Below are 15,000 nucleotides of genomic sequence, written 5' to 3'. Positions count from 1 at the left end.
AACAATGAGACTGCATGAACAGATGAAATGGGTGAGTGGTTTTAGCTCTTTTAGTATTTAATTGCGCCATTTGGTTAACACGGCTTTACCTTGCAAGGACGCAAGCAAAGGAATTGAACTACGGCGTCCCGCGAGGACCATAATTGAGACTCTTGGCGTAACGCATTTTAAAAAAGATGCACAAGAAACATGAGGAGACCACCACCTAGGCGGTTAGTTTTAGGCAGCTGCCTTACATATACACGGTCACACACACTGCACGTTACATATACACGGTCACACACACTGCACGTTACATATACACGGTCACACACACTGCACGTTACATATACACGGTCACACACACTGCACGTTACATATACACGGTCACACACACTGCACGGGCCTTACATATACACGGTCACACACACTGCACGGGCCTTACATATACACGGTCACACACACTGCACGTTACATATACACGGTCACACACACTGCACGTTACATATACACGGTCACACACACACTGCACGTTACATATACACGGTCACACACACACTGCACGTTACATATACACGGTCACACACACTGCACGTTACATATACACGGTCACACACACTGCACGTTACATATACACGGTCACACACACTGCACGGGCCGGTGAGAGTATTCTGTCTGATGATTAGGTTCATGTATACATGCGTTCATGCGTGTCTCAACAGTGGTAGGGGAATCACAGCAGATGTGTAAACAGTGTGTAAATACATTCCTGCCTGCTCGGAGAGGAAACGGCTGCATGAGTGCTAATATACATGTCTGCCTTCACACATGTCCTGACTGCGCCTGGCGAGGACCACTTCCTGACACCACGAGCGATGAGTGACGAGTGTGAACCGCATCCTCCCTCTCTCTCTCTCTCTCTCTCTCTCTCGACCGCCCTCTCTCTCTCTCTCTCTACCCCCCCCTCTCTCTCTCAACCTCTCTCCCTCACTCTACCGCCCTCTCTCTCCCTCTCTCTCTACCGCCCTCTCTCTCTCTCTCTCTCCCCCTCTCTCTACCGCCCTCTCTCTCTCTCTCTCTCCCCCTCTCTCTACCGCCCTCTCTCTCCCTCTCTCTCTACCACCCTCTCTCTCTCTCCCTCTCTCTCTACCGCCCTCTCTCTCTCTCTCTCTCTCCCCCTCTCTCTACCGCCCTCTCTCTCCCTCTCTCTCTACCACCCTCTCTCTCTCTCCCTCTCTCTCTACCGCCCCTCTCTCTCTCTCTCTTCCCCTCTCTCTACCGCCCTCTCTCTCCCTCTCTCTCTACCCCCCTCTCTCTCTCTACCCCCCCCCCCCCCCCAGTTCTGAGAGCCTGTCGTTTATCACTCGGCAGTATGGGAGGATTGGGGAAGGTGTAAAGCCAAATTGTGATAATTACTATGTGTGTGTGTGTGTGTGTGTGTGTGTGTGTGTGTGTGTGTGTGTGTGTGTGTGTGTGTGTGTGTGTTAGCAGCCATTTGTGTGTTTTCGCTGCCTTTAAATACAGTTTATAGGACATTCTCAGCTGTCCCAAACAAAGCAACTTCAATGGGATGTGTGTTACCCGATAATGATGACAGGTGGAACAAAAATACCACCAGCTCAGCGCCCAAAGCAACCTACCACCCATGGTGCAAAATGTGTGTGTAATATATATATATATATATATATATATATATATATGGCAGCTAGGGTACAAGGAGATGACAACAGTCAGTTTCCAGTCTGAGTGTTCAGCCATGCGGAGAGCAACACTCTGGGAGACAGGTGCCGTAGAGCTTAATCTGATAAAGTACTAAAACTAGCAGACACCCCTGGGCCCAGTGAGAGAGAGAGAGAGAGAGAGAGAGAGAGAGAGAGAGAGAGAGAAAGCAAAGGGGATGGAAGAAATAGATGAAAAGAGGAGAACGACAGACTTAACTTGACTTTGACCTGGGGGAAGGAAAAATGGGGCTAGAGAGAGAGAGAGAGCACACTAGCAGTGTGCTTTTCTCACCATTTACCTTTGATGCAGAATCTGTGCACGCAGAGCAGGCACACACACACACACACACACACACACACACACACACACACACACACACACACACACACACACACACTTGCCCAGACACAATAAAACACACACACACACACACACACACACACACACACACACACACACACACACACACACACACACACACACACACACACACACACACACACACACACACACACACTTGCCCAGACACAATAAAACACACACACACACACACACACACACACACACACACACACACACACACACGAGCACACACCCACACAAGCAAATAGGCAACATCCAAACTGTTGTTTTTCTTGTTGAGGTCAGCTGGTCAGGTTTCCACAGAGAGAGCGAGGAAGCATGTGGGCTGCCTGGCTGCAGAGTAGCCACTGCTACTGTCTGATGACGCTGTTTCATCCACTGCTACTGTCTGATGACGGTGTTTCATCCACTGCTACTGTCTGATGACGCTGTTTCATCCACTGCTACTGTCTGATGACGGTGTTTCATCCACTGCTACTGTCTGATGACGGTGTTTCATCCTCTGGGAGGCAGAAAATGACACATCGGGCCCTATTCTCCCACAGGCATTAGGCGCAAAAACTGGCCTTAAACGCAAAAAAACGTGCCTTGCGCCTGCCTCGGGAAGATAGCAACATGGCTTTACGCCCCGAAATGCGCTTTACGCGAAATAGGCGTGGCGCAGTGGCAGAATAGGCCAGAATGGGCGTTTCGGCATTAAATACCGGCCTAATGATATCTTCCCTCCTGGCGTTAATTTAGCGCTTTGCGCTTTTGAAAACCAGGCTTATTCAGTGCGCCGCGGATATCCCAGGCACAGCTTCGGCTCTGCTGATCTCAGTTTGCCCCCCTCTCTTTCTCTCTCTCACTCCCTTGCTCAGACAGGCAAGTCCGATAGAAAAAAGAAGTTGTTATACCGTACATAGTATAACAACATGACAGTTTTTTCTAACATGACAGTTTTGAGCCCGTGACATTCAGAGGCTGTTGCATCATCCTACCTGTGCAGTGAAGGCGAGAGAAAACGAGATCATTCTGGCCAAACAAATGTTCACTGCCTGGCTTCCCTGCCACAGCCACACATGTGAAATCTCCCAGCATGCATTGGGCTAATACATTTCGATAATAAAGCATCCAAATTAGCCTAAATAGATAGAAACGTAGATAGAAATACATTGAAATAATGTGTAATGTTACCACAACATGCAATTGTAGAACATTTCAATATTGGACAAAATAAAATTGCGAAATCCAAACACAACCCTATGTGAAACATATATGTCATCCTGGGCCTATATATATCCCTCGTCGATTTAATGTGATTTAGATAAGTGACAGCGGAATGCGCTTCTACTGTCATGTGCTATACTGTGATGTCTGCCCCAATAAATTGGCCCTACTTCACATTTAGTTTTACAATAAAAACACATTTCTGCAATGACTTCACATAATGTAGGCTATATTTATGTGCATCATCCTACCTGCAGCAGGGGAGAGAAAACAATATAATTCTGGACAAACTTTCACCAATCTAATCTCATCATAGGGATACGCTATTTTTTTCTAGCCGATGCATTCATCCAAACAACTTCACACTCAACACTGCACTTCCATGGATCCTGAGCAACACACCCACCACGTGTGAAGTAGATCGGATGAACAGTTCTAATATGCAAAGGACAGACCGACTGACAGAGAGACAGACAGATTCCTTGCTTTATAGTTAGATAGTTAGATGACAGCGTGCCATTTCACAAAGCATAACCTTGAACAGAGCCATTCAATCTCACAAGGTCAATAAAGAGGATCAATGCAGAACAGTGAGATTGTGGAGAATATGCCTGTAGATTGTAATAGCTATTGTTATTTCCCAGCAGGCCTGTCTGTCCCAGGACAAATGATCCATGCCTTTCAGAGTGCAGCAGCGATGACATGTATTAATACGATGTACAGTAATCTACTCTGCAAATCAGTAACGTGATGAAAGATGTACAGTAATGTACTCTGCAAATATGATGCTGTAACGTGATGAAAGCAGACCAGGGGTGTGTGTGATATGCCATCCCACCAGACTCCTGTGTGTCACACTCGACTAATTCAAAACTCTTAATAACACAGAGACAGGAACTTGATTTCATCTGTCAAAACATCAGAATGTCTATAGCACTATAAATACACATGCACACTCTTGAACTCATGAAGTTAGTGTCTGGTGGTTTATGGATAAAAGACACATGTGCACACATCCATACATGTGAGCAATATACATACAGTATATATACACACTACACACACACACACACACACACACACACACGCACACACGCGCACACAACGAGTAAATAGTGAAATCCTCTCAGCCTCTCTTCTAAGACAAAGGACCTGTTCACTTTGAGCTTTCATCACACGCACACTGTAGTCTCGGTTCCCAGACAATCGGAGATCTCCGCCCAAAGCGGATAGAGACTGAGAACTGAAGCCTTCTCAAGTCATCAAAGCACAAGTCAAAGTCAAGTCCCAAGACACCAGAAGCCAAGTCATGTGAAGTCTCGAGTCTTCTCTTCATGCATCAACTCAAGTCTTGAGCTATTAAAACTGTGACTTGACTCTCACTCGAGTCATGCAACTCAAGTCTCCACCTCTGACTAGGGCTGGGTATTGGTTCAAATTTCAAGAATCGATTCGATTCCGATTCACAAGGTTCCGAATCGATTAATCCCGATTAGATTAGATTAGATTAGATTCCGATTCAATTCATTTCAATATCGATTTGGTTAGTGATACTAAAAGATGTTTTTGAGCTGTAAACCTGAATTACATGACTGTCCAGTTATGTAACACAGGGGTTCCCAACCTTTTTTGCGCCAAGTTGCGGACCGGTTATCAATTATAATGGTTTTAGTTACACATATATTTACTCACCAGGTGGTGACAAAGGGTAAATAACAGCCTTTTCATCTGTCAATAAAGACACTTTCACAATAATGCACAGTGATTTGATTTCAGCCTATATAATTTCTAAAAGTAGATATTAATGATCAAACATTTCCATTTATGTAGCCTACAGTATTTATGTTTTTGTGTCAACTACAAACATAAATAAATGTCAACTTGAAACTATGTTTCAACTACCACACAGCCTATAATATTATAGCCTATGTTTACAAAAGAAAAAGAAAAAAAAATTAATAAAAAAAAATCGATCTCTGGACATATGAATCGATATCAAAGGATTAAAATAAAAATCGATTTAAAATCGGAGAATCGATTTTTTTAACCCAGCCCTACCTCTGACTCATACGTACGTAACTTCAATAGACATGCCCGGATGCTCGAGCCGCAGGATGGCCTTACCGTCGTCCATATCGGCCAAGATGTTGACTCTGGCGGTGGGGTAGTGCGCTCCCAGGCGGCCCCCGATGGGCAGCGACAGCGTGAGGTTGAAGCTCTCCTCGGCCTCGTACAGAGAGTCGTCGATGATCAGCACGTGGCACTGCTTCTCCCGCTCGCCCTTGTCGAAGTGCAGCATGCTGCCGTGCTCCTCGGGACGCGAGATGAAGTCCGAGTAAGACAAGACCGCGGTGGGAACCGTCCCTGTGGCTGAACCTGTGGGAGAGAGCCGCAAAGGAGGAGAGGCAGCCAGGGGCAGTGAAGAAGAATTTGAATTTGAGTTTGATGAATGATCGAAATATTTAAAAAAACTAGTGGACCCGTGGGAGTTAGACCCCCCCCTGGTTTGGAATACAGTGGTCTCCACAGCCTCCGGACACATCATTCAGGGCTTAAAATTCACTTTGCAAACAGGGGGGGAATTCCCCCCTTATGTTATTCAGATAGGGGGGATTTGTAGATTTGGGGGGGGGGATCTATAGACCTTGAAGGGGATTTTTTTCAGCCGATACTATAACGACAAATATCTGCTTCTCCTGTCTGATAAGCGATAATAATTTCACATTTTTGTATTTAAAGGGAAGTTCTTAACCTGTAGTTTATGCACACCTGAGTCTAAATTACTATTACTTTTTGTCATTGTGTTTTATCTGCAGACTAAGCAGTCATAGGCTTTCGGTTCCATCAAAGCCTTTATTTTTTTGTATTGAGTGATACTACACTTTTAATCAAACACATTTTATCAGAAGTGCTGTTTGTTTTGTGTCCACAACAATAGTGATGTCAGTTAGATTTGGTTACATCTGACTTTCTTAGTGTCATGTTACTGGCAAAGCTGTTTGAATTTTGAGCGACTTCTCCCGCATTATAAATTACAAATCTGCGGGAATTGACAAAAATATGCGCGATTCTCGCAATCCGGCACCGAATTTTAAGCCCTGTCACTGATGATATCACTTATCTACTAATAAAATAAAAATGTGTGTGTGTGTGTGTGTGTGTGTGTGTGTGTGTGTGTGTGTGTGTGTGTGTGTGTGTGTGTGTGTGTGTGTGTGTGTGTGTGTGAGTGAGTGAGTGAGTGAGTGAGTGAGTGAGTGAGTGAGTGAGTGAGTGAGTGAGTACTTTCAGGAAGTGTAAAGAGCACCCCTGCGGATGTGATGGAGCCAGATCTTTTAATTAGGGCAGATTAATTGTCCTAATTACCTAATGATTGCCCTAAGGCTGAGGCTATAAGTTCAGTGATGATGTGATCAGTGATGTCATCAGTGATGATGTCATCGGTGATGCCATCAGTTTGAGGAGTGGGTGATGGCCATGAGGAGGCAGTTGGAGACCGGGGCCTGATGATGGCCATTAAGCAGCGAGGGAGGTCGGCGTGCTGGCACGAGGGTCAAGAGGTCCGGGAACATGGAGGTCGAATAGGAGAGTGAGGCAGTGTGATGGAGGAACATTGAGGAGGGGGCGGACCCCCGAGTCTGGAATTTGTGTCATCTCTGAGAGGCAGCAATGTGCCGCAAGCCATCCAGTCTGCCGGAAAGCCATTAGAAGAAGAAGTAGGGAGAATCAGTTGTGTATAAATAAAGGAGCAAAAAAAGAAAGAAAAAAATAATTTGAGTGTGTCCCGGAGGCTTTGGGGACCACAACTGTGTTCCAGACCAGAAGGGGTCTAACTCCCAGAAGGGGTCTAACTCCCAGAAGTGGTCTAACTCCCAGGGGGAGGTCTAACTCCCAGGGGAAGGTCTAACTCCCAGGGGGAGGTCTAACTCCCAGGGGAAGGTCTAACTCCCATGGGGTCCACTAGTGCAGGGGTTCCCAAACTTAAGAATGCCGGGCCCCACTTTGAAATCTGAAAAATACTTTTTGAAGGTCAGATCTTTATTTATTATCAAGAAAACCATTTTATTTGAAAATAATAATAAAACACATTGACTAACAATGTAAGCTGTTTTTAACGGTCTCTCTTAAATAAAATCATATTTTCAATGTCTTTTAGATGATACTGTTACATTATAATAAAGTCAAAAATTAAGAGTTAGGTTTTATGCTCATGTTTCCATGGTTACCAGTACCACACGCATATACTGGCGTTTACTTGTGGAGTGCTTCAGTGGATCCAACAGATACAGGTGCAACGCTGCATAACACAAGTGTTCAACGCACCACCGTTTCCGTTCCAATAAACGTTTTGTTACATTTTGTCTGAGCTGAACTCAGTCCTTGTCTGCCTGTCTCTCTTTCTCTTTGCTGAGGAGGGACTCTTGCGGATCAGAGCAGGTAGCACAGAGAGGGGGAGAGAGAGAGAGAGAGAGAGAGAGAGAGAGAGAGAGTCGACTCATAAACGCTATACTGTAGCTTGTCTGTGTGTCAGTGCCTGCGTGCACGTGTGTCACTGTTGTAACATGATACCGGGGAGGGAGGAGAGAGTGAGAGAGATACAGAGAGAAGACGATCTCTCTTCACTTGAGGGGAACTGCCGTTTGTCAATGGAAAATCACATGTTAAAGACGTTTTTCCAGGAGGGCGCGGCCCACAGTTTGGGACGTCATCAGTGAGTGATGTCATTAGTGATGATGTCACCAGATGATGTCATCATTGCTCAAGTGACATCACATCATTAGGTAATTAGGGCAATCATTTGTAGGTAATTAGGGCAATTAATCAGCCCTAATTACCTATTAAAAAAATCCAGCTCACCCATAGGGGAGGCTCTTTACACTTCCTGAAAGATTCAGCCCGATCGCACGTAAAATGGCATAGCTGTGGCCGAACACAATTCTGCTCACTCACACACAGACACTTGGCATTCTTATTATTATAGGATAGAATGACTGATAGCATGGCATTAAAGCAAATCTGGGTGTGCTTTTAAAGAGTGGCAGGAGATAAAAGTAGGTAAAACTATTTTTCAGACAGGATCCTTTTTATTAATAATACTGAATGATCCACTTCAGTTTTTGTTTTTCTTTCCTTAGATAGATATGCTGCATTTGAGCAGAGCGGTGGTGTGGCAGAATGTGATGGGAAAAGTGGTGTGATGAAGAGTGTAGAGTAGACAATTTGGAGTGTGAGTGGGTTGAACAGATCAAATTTGAAACAAGTAGGTCTATCTTTTCCCACAAATTAAGCGGGCAGCCTTTGGGACAATTGGTAACAAGACAAGTTTGAAACACAGAGCCAAAATAGAGTCGAAAATCATCCCACTCAGTTTCCTCTAAATTGCACCAATGGTTTGTGAAATATCATGCTGCCTTGCTGCCTTCTTGACCAGGACTCCCTGGAAGAAGGGATATTGTACGTCAATGGGAGCTTCCTGGATAAATACAGTTTAAATAAAATAAAATAAGATCATGTTTCAGGTTAAAATTTTATTACAGCGCTCTCGCCAGGCCAAACACTCTACTTCTTTAAATGCCGGAACATTGTGCAAAATACATTGTCCCTCCAAGTTTTCACAATTTGGACCAGTTCTGTAGCCGTTATGGCCTTTCAAAGTTTTTAAATCGTGACCTTTAATAATTATAGCGCCCTAGGTCAGAGGTTCTCAAATGTTTTTCAGGCGAGGACCCCTTCTACCCCAAGATAGAAAATATACCGGGGACCCCCTCATTCTGATTTGTGATTTTGGGCTAAGCTTAATTGTTTCCACGGTAACGTGCTTAACTTTTAAATTTATAGCTTTGTTAGATTAGAATGTAATCCATGAACCATTTTAGATTTAAAGCATAAAATATTTTTGTTGGACTATGAAGCTTTTGCAAAAAAAATTTTTTTTTTTTTTCCTGAAAACTTTTCGCAGACTCCCTGGCAAAGTGCCACGGACCCCTGGGGGTCCCCGGACCCCCATTTGAGAACCACTGCCCTAGGTAAATCACTATAATTCTTGAAATGCCAAACACCATCGCCAAAATGCATCATCTTTCCAGGTTTCGTCAAATATGGACGAGCGATGTCTGAGAGATCACATTTCAGTGAAAATGTTTGACCTCTAATTATAGCCTTGCCATTAGGCCAATTACCGGTAGTATCATTTCAAAATGCTGGAAGATGTCGCCTCCCTCCAAGTGGTCTCAAAATTATAGTAGTGATGTCTGAGACTGGAAATATCATGTATGACAGCTGATGGGAAAATCAGATACACACTAAAGGGATTCTCAAATAAACATCAATTAAAACAATAATAATATTAATATTAATATTGTTATTATTAATATTATTATTATTATTATTAATAATAATAATTTTGACACCATGCCTGAATAAAACTTTCATTTCCATTTGTACCGTGAGACTGAAGTCTTGTCCAATACAGATATTGTATCTACAGTACAGACTGACCTTATCGACATGTCATTTTTAATGTTTTTTTTCTTATTTTGTATAACTATGTGTATATCTTTGTTTTTTGTTGTGGGGCTTTATGCATCGATGCTTACACTACTGACACAAGTGCAATTATTCAATGATGATACTTTATGTTGAAAACATATAAAAATAAAAATAAAAAGTTTGGACAGATGGACAGATGAACAAACCTAACCTTGACCCAGTTGACTGCAGGGCAGCGATTAAATAACAACATCTCTCCCATATGAGGAGCGGCACAGGATGGGGATTATTGAGTGATTATTGAGTGAAAAAAGGCCAGGCCGTACGTACCAAGCCCCCAGGAATAGCACTGGGCTGTGAAGCCATTTGAACATGGTGGCGAAGCTCTGTATTGCAAGTCACGTGACGCCATGCAGCCCAGAAAGGAAAATTCCCATCCACTTGCATGGGGGTCCCAGCAGCTGTTAAACCCAGTGGAATTTTTTCCGGGTGTCACTCAAAGTATAAAACGACTCTTTTAATTATCAAATATTTTTTTATGGGGTCATTTTTTCTTCAGAAGCCACTAAGAGCTGTATACAGGTGTATTTCCTTCTTATAATACATCCATGGGTGAGAGGGGTGGGAGACGTCATGGAATACGTCATGGCACACATGCGCACTTCGCCTTGGGCCGCATGGTCAGGAAGTAAAACCAGGAAGAAATGCATGCGTGGGCGTGGCGTGGGCGTGGCTCGTCCCCTATGCAGTTCTTTTAATACATCCATGGTACGTACCCTGCTGTGTGGAGCAGACCACCATGAGCTCCTGGCTGGCGTCTCCACTCCTGTGCACCGGCACCAGCAGCTCTCCCACATCCTCCTCCACCGACAAGCTCTGCTGAGGGAAGAACACGGTCGACTCTGGGTGGCAGAGAAGAGGAAAAATGGGGGGGGGGGGGGGGGGGGTTACGATATGTATAGCTGGTTTCAACTGGCACATAAACATTCTAAATTCCCCCCAGCTTACTGTACTTGCTGTTGCAGTAGTTTGCTAGTACAATAACTGACAGGACATAAGCTTGGTTCCAAACTGTTCCCTAGAAACACAATTCCGTGGAAAAACGTGTATATAACAAAGTGTATATAGTATGTGTGATATTATTATGGATATAATGTGAGTATGTACACATCTCTTATAATATAGTAGTATAACATGTTATTACAGTATAATACTGTCATATAAAGCCTATAGATATAACAGGGGGTAGGACTTGATAAGTATTAACTTCTTCCTACTCCTTTTCGGGCATGATAAACAAATGTAAGTTGATTGGAAATTTGCTGTCTATTGTATGCTGTGAATTCCAATTGACTATGATTGTTTGGCACTTCTTGCCTATATTTCTTTTATTTTTATTTTTATCTTTGTTTTGTTTTTGTTTTCACCATGTTCGAAATAAATCTAATCTAATCTAATCTAATCTAATCTAATCTAATAAATAAATAAATAAATAAATAAATAAATAAATAAATAAATAAATAAATAAATAAAAACATTAGCCCCATCAACGACTTGAGGCTTTTGTTCTGGCTCTGTATTACAGTAGTGCACAGCTAACATTTCCTTTCTCCACCCCACCCCCCTCCGATCTGTTGAAGTGGTGATCCTGCAGTGTGGGCTTATTCATATTCAAAAATAGCCCTCCATATATATGTTTCATTTGACACAATCGGAGGTGCTCTTCAAAGAGAACCCTCTCTAAAGCTTTGTTCACAAAGAGATATTTATTATTCTCTCTGTCGCTCGATTCAACCCTTTGGAATCGCTCTCTCGCTCTGTTTAAATCGCTCGTCAACAGGCACAAGAATTGACGGACATCTCGGGGCTATAACGTTACGCAATGTCATGATATTTGTCCACTACAAGCCACCGTAGTTGTTTACAAGCTAAGCCTATCAGCGTGCTCCTAACACCAGCTCTATACCGGTAGTACAGACTTCACTTCATGTCAGCTGTCAGCCTGTCAATCAGCTGTCAATGCGGTTTGTTGCCACACAATAAACCAGCGGTTTGTTCCAAGCCAGTGTGATCCTTGACACACTCTCACACGGCAGCCAATCAGCGCTGAACAGCGAGCGACTGATGCCAGCGTAATTTTGCTCGAGTTGGGATATTACATCTCGGGCGACGAGCAAATTTTCTCCCTATCGCTCTCTCTCTGTCGCTCGGACGCCCAGCGATTTTTCTCCCGGGCGAATATACACTCAATCGCTCGTTTGCATTGACTTTGTATGTAAACTCGATGCCAGCAAAAAACTTTAATAGGTCGGTGTGAACGCAGCTTTAGTTTTCCTCGCTGCCTGGTGTGTCGCAAGCAATTACACATGCCAGCCTGCAGAGTGAGTCAGCTGGGACTTTCAGTGTCAATGCCCGGCCCATCTCTCTCATTCCTCTCTGCTGTGTTTCTCTCTTTCTCTCTCTCTCCCCCTCTCTCTGTCTCTCTCTCTCTCTCTCCCCCTCTCTCTTTCTCTCTCTCTGTCTCCCCCCCCCCTCTCTTTCTCTCTCTCTCTCACCTCTCTGTGTGTGTGTCTCTGAGAGGAGTTGGTGATTGAGAGAGAGGGTTAGCGCCAGTGAAAGCATCATCTATCAAAAGCTAAGAAGTCACTGGCGTTGTAGAAACAATAAATGTTGGGGCTATTTTCCACAGACGCACGGGGACCAATAAAAATACTAACGGAGTGGACTGAGTATTACTTCGTCCCAGATCGCTCGCTCTCTGTCTCTGTCTGCATTCACACCAAGGCGTGAAAAATTGAAAAAGTTCAACTCGAGCAAACGGGCGATGAGGCGAATATCGCGTCCCGTTTGCATTGACTTTGTATGTAATCTCGTCTGTATGTAATCCCCTCTGAGTGAGTGAATGAGTGAGTGTGTAAATGAGTGAATGAATAGGTGAGGGAGTGACCTAGTGAGCGAGTGTATGTGTGTGTGAGTGAGTGAGTGAGTGAATGTATGAGTGAGTGAGTGTTATGAATGACTTAGTGAGCAAGCGTGTGTGTGAGTGAGTCAAAGAGTGTATTGAGTGTGAGTGAGTGTGTGAGGGAATGAGTAAGTTAGTAAGTGAGTTAATGAATGAGTGAGTGAGTTAATGAGTGAGTGAGTGATGAGTGAGTGAATGAATGAGTGATGAGTGAGTGAGTGATGAGTGAGTGAGCAAGAAAATAAGAAAGATGGCAAGTTTGAAAGCTGCATGAAAGAGAGCTTGAGCGTGAAAAATCATCCAAACCCAGAACAGATCTTTAATTGGACAGAGATCGTCAAAAAAGATCAGCACCTGAACTGACTCTCTCAGTATGAAGTCATCACCACAAGACAATCTTATGCACCACAGGGGGTCCAGACATTCCCTCTTCTTACAGTAACTCTCTCCCTAAATCCTTCTATCTCCTCCCAATCTTCTCTTCTCTCATTACTCTTTCCTGTCGCTGGCTACAATCTGTCACTCTCCAGGGGGGTGCAGGGACTCACAGCATGGGATGAGGGTCAGCTGCCAGCTAGCCTATTCCACACAGGCAGGCAGGCACACACACACACACACACACACACACACACACACACACGACTCCTTTCTACTTCCTACTGCTATACCTGATTTTCTTCTCTTCTCTCTCTCTCTCTCTCTCTCGCTCTCCCACACATATACAACAGCTCGTTTCCTCACAGTTCTCTCCCTTTTATCCTGACACTTCACTCTTCTGCACTCTTGCCTTCTCAATCCACTCAAGATTGAGAACATTTAACTTTCAGCCAAGTGGGTCAAGTTCATCTCATTCCCGGAATAAAACAGTCAATTATTGTTTGTATTACAAATTTTCTGAAATGTTATGTTTATGCAAATGAGAGGCTTTATCTAATTAAATAACACAGTGTGCAACTGCAAATTTGCAAATACTGTTCTAATAAAAGTTTTTTTTAATTTTGAATTCAATAGTTTTGACTCAATTTGTCCACTGAGTTGATGTGTTATGTACATTATTACACTAACCTGGGTGGTACACAGCAAGTTGTCGGCAATTTTTCAGCTATATTTTTTTATTTTCTGTAAATGTGTATGTGTGTGTGTGTGTGTTGTGTATGTGTACTCAACCTGCCCTCAGGCTAGAGAGTTTACAACCTAACGGAGACGGAGCACTCATAATCACACAGGAATGTGCTTGACTGGACCAAACCTTGAGGCTCTGGGACAAAAACACTAAAGGCAATAAACACACTACTGTTCTTCATTATTTCGTGGAATGACCTTGGCACAAAATGCATTCGAGCAACAGCTACACCAATATCTACAGTGTCCTCGCCACAGAAGAAACAAGAGAAATATCACAAACTAAGCTTGACCCCAGAGCTGCTAGTGGCAAATAGTCAGTCAGAATAACAGGCTGCCACCGCCTTCATCATTAGTCCATATTTTGCATGCTTTAATATGAAAGTCTTCACAAAATGTGCCAAGTACACAATGTCAAGCTATCATGCATAGTGTGTTGTTGTAATGAAAGCATTAGTCTGCTGTAGCATAAAGAGAGGGCGGCTAGCCACAGGCTAACACACTCAAGGACAAAGCCACTCTTCATTATGAATGAAAGAAGCTAATACAGAGGGGTGGTGCTGGCTGGCTACGCATCCTCACAACTGAAGGAAAAATGACAACAAAAACAAAACAACTCAGAACAGCTTCAGGCGTCCACACAGACAGAGTGTGCTTACAAGAAACTCAGCTCCTTATGCTTTTCCTTAATTCTGGGCACACGGCCTGTAAAGTTGATATTAGCCTCGCTGACTTCTCCTCTGGGAAGGGAATCTCCGGGCTAAAGCAGAAGACCACACAAAGCCAGTGTTCATCGTTAAGAGAAAGAAGCTACAGTAGTGTACAGCTAAGACCACACACACAGCTAAAGCTTCTCTGGCCCGTGAAGAGTAACAGAGCGGCACATCTCTGTCACATTAAGACAACCCCAGGAGATGAGAGAAAACAAACTAGCCCCTGACCTCCTCCACACACAGCATAATTAACCCACAGGGGAGGAGGAGAGATTGAGGGGGGGAGAGGGAGAAAGAGAGAGAGAGAGAGGGGGGGGGGGGTAGATAAAGAAATAGAGGAAGAGAGGGAGAAAGAGTAAAGAGTAGGGGACCGAGATTGAGATGAGAGAGAAAGAGAGAGATAGAGAGAGATGAGAGTCGCTGTTGTATGCCACTTTAATGGAA

At 43.8% G+C, this 15,000-nt stretch overlaps 2 protein-coding genes across 2 annotated transcripts in view; one reads left to right on the top strand and one right to left on the bottom strand.

Moving 5' to 3' along the window:
- LOC310786280 (FRAS1-related extracellular matrix protein 2-like) overlaps nucleotides 1-15,000 on the top strand; it is a gene marked incomplete at both ends in the record, with an annotated part of 317,396 nt that overhangs the window by 186,767 nt on the left and 115,629 nt on the right. The window lies entirely within an intron of this gene.
- The window catches only part of LOC310784787 (FRAS1-related extracellular matrix protein 2-like), a gene marked incomplete at both ends in the record, with an annotated part of 82,413 nt that overhangs the window by 34,609 nt on the left and 32,804 nt on the right, over nucleotides 1-15,000 (bottom strand). Inside the window, 2 exons of the mRNA XM_083645834.1 lie at nucleotides 5,398-5,649; nucleotides 10,536-10,661. Coding sequence (XP_083501960.1) covers nucleotides 5,398-5,649; nucleotides 10,536-10,661 — 378 coding nt within the window. The remainder of the gene's footprint in view (nucleotides 1-5,397; nucleotides 5,650-10,535; nucleotides 10,662-15,000) is intronic.

This window comes from Poromitra crassiceps (genome assembly GCF_964638095.1).
Source record: "Poromitra crassiceps genome assembly, chromosome: 1".
NCBI classification, from domain to species: Eukaryota; Metazoa; Chordata; class Actinopteri; order Beryciformes; family Melamphaidae; genus Poromitra; species Poromitra crassiceps.
This window is presented reverse-complemented; position numbering and strand designations above follow the sequence as displayed.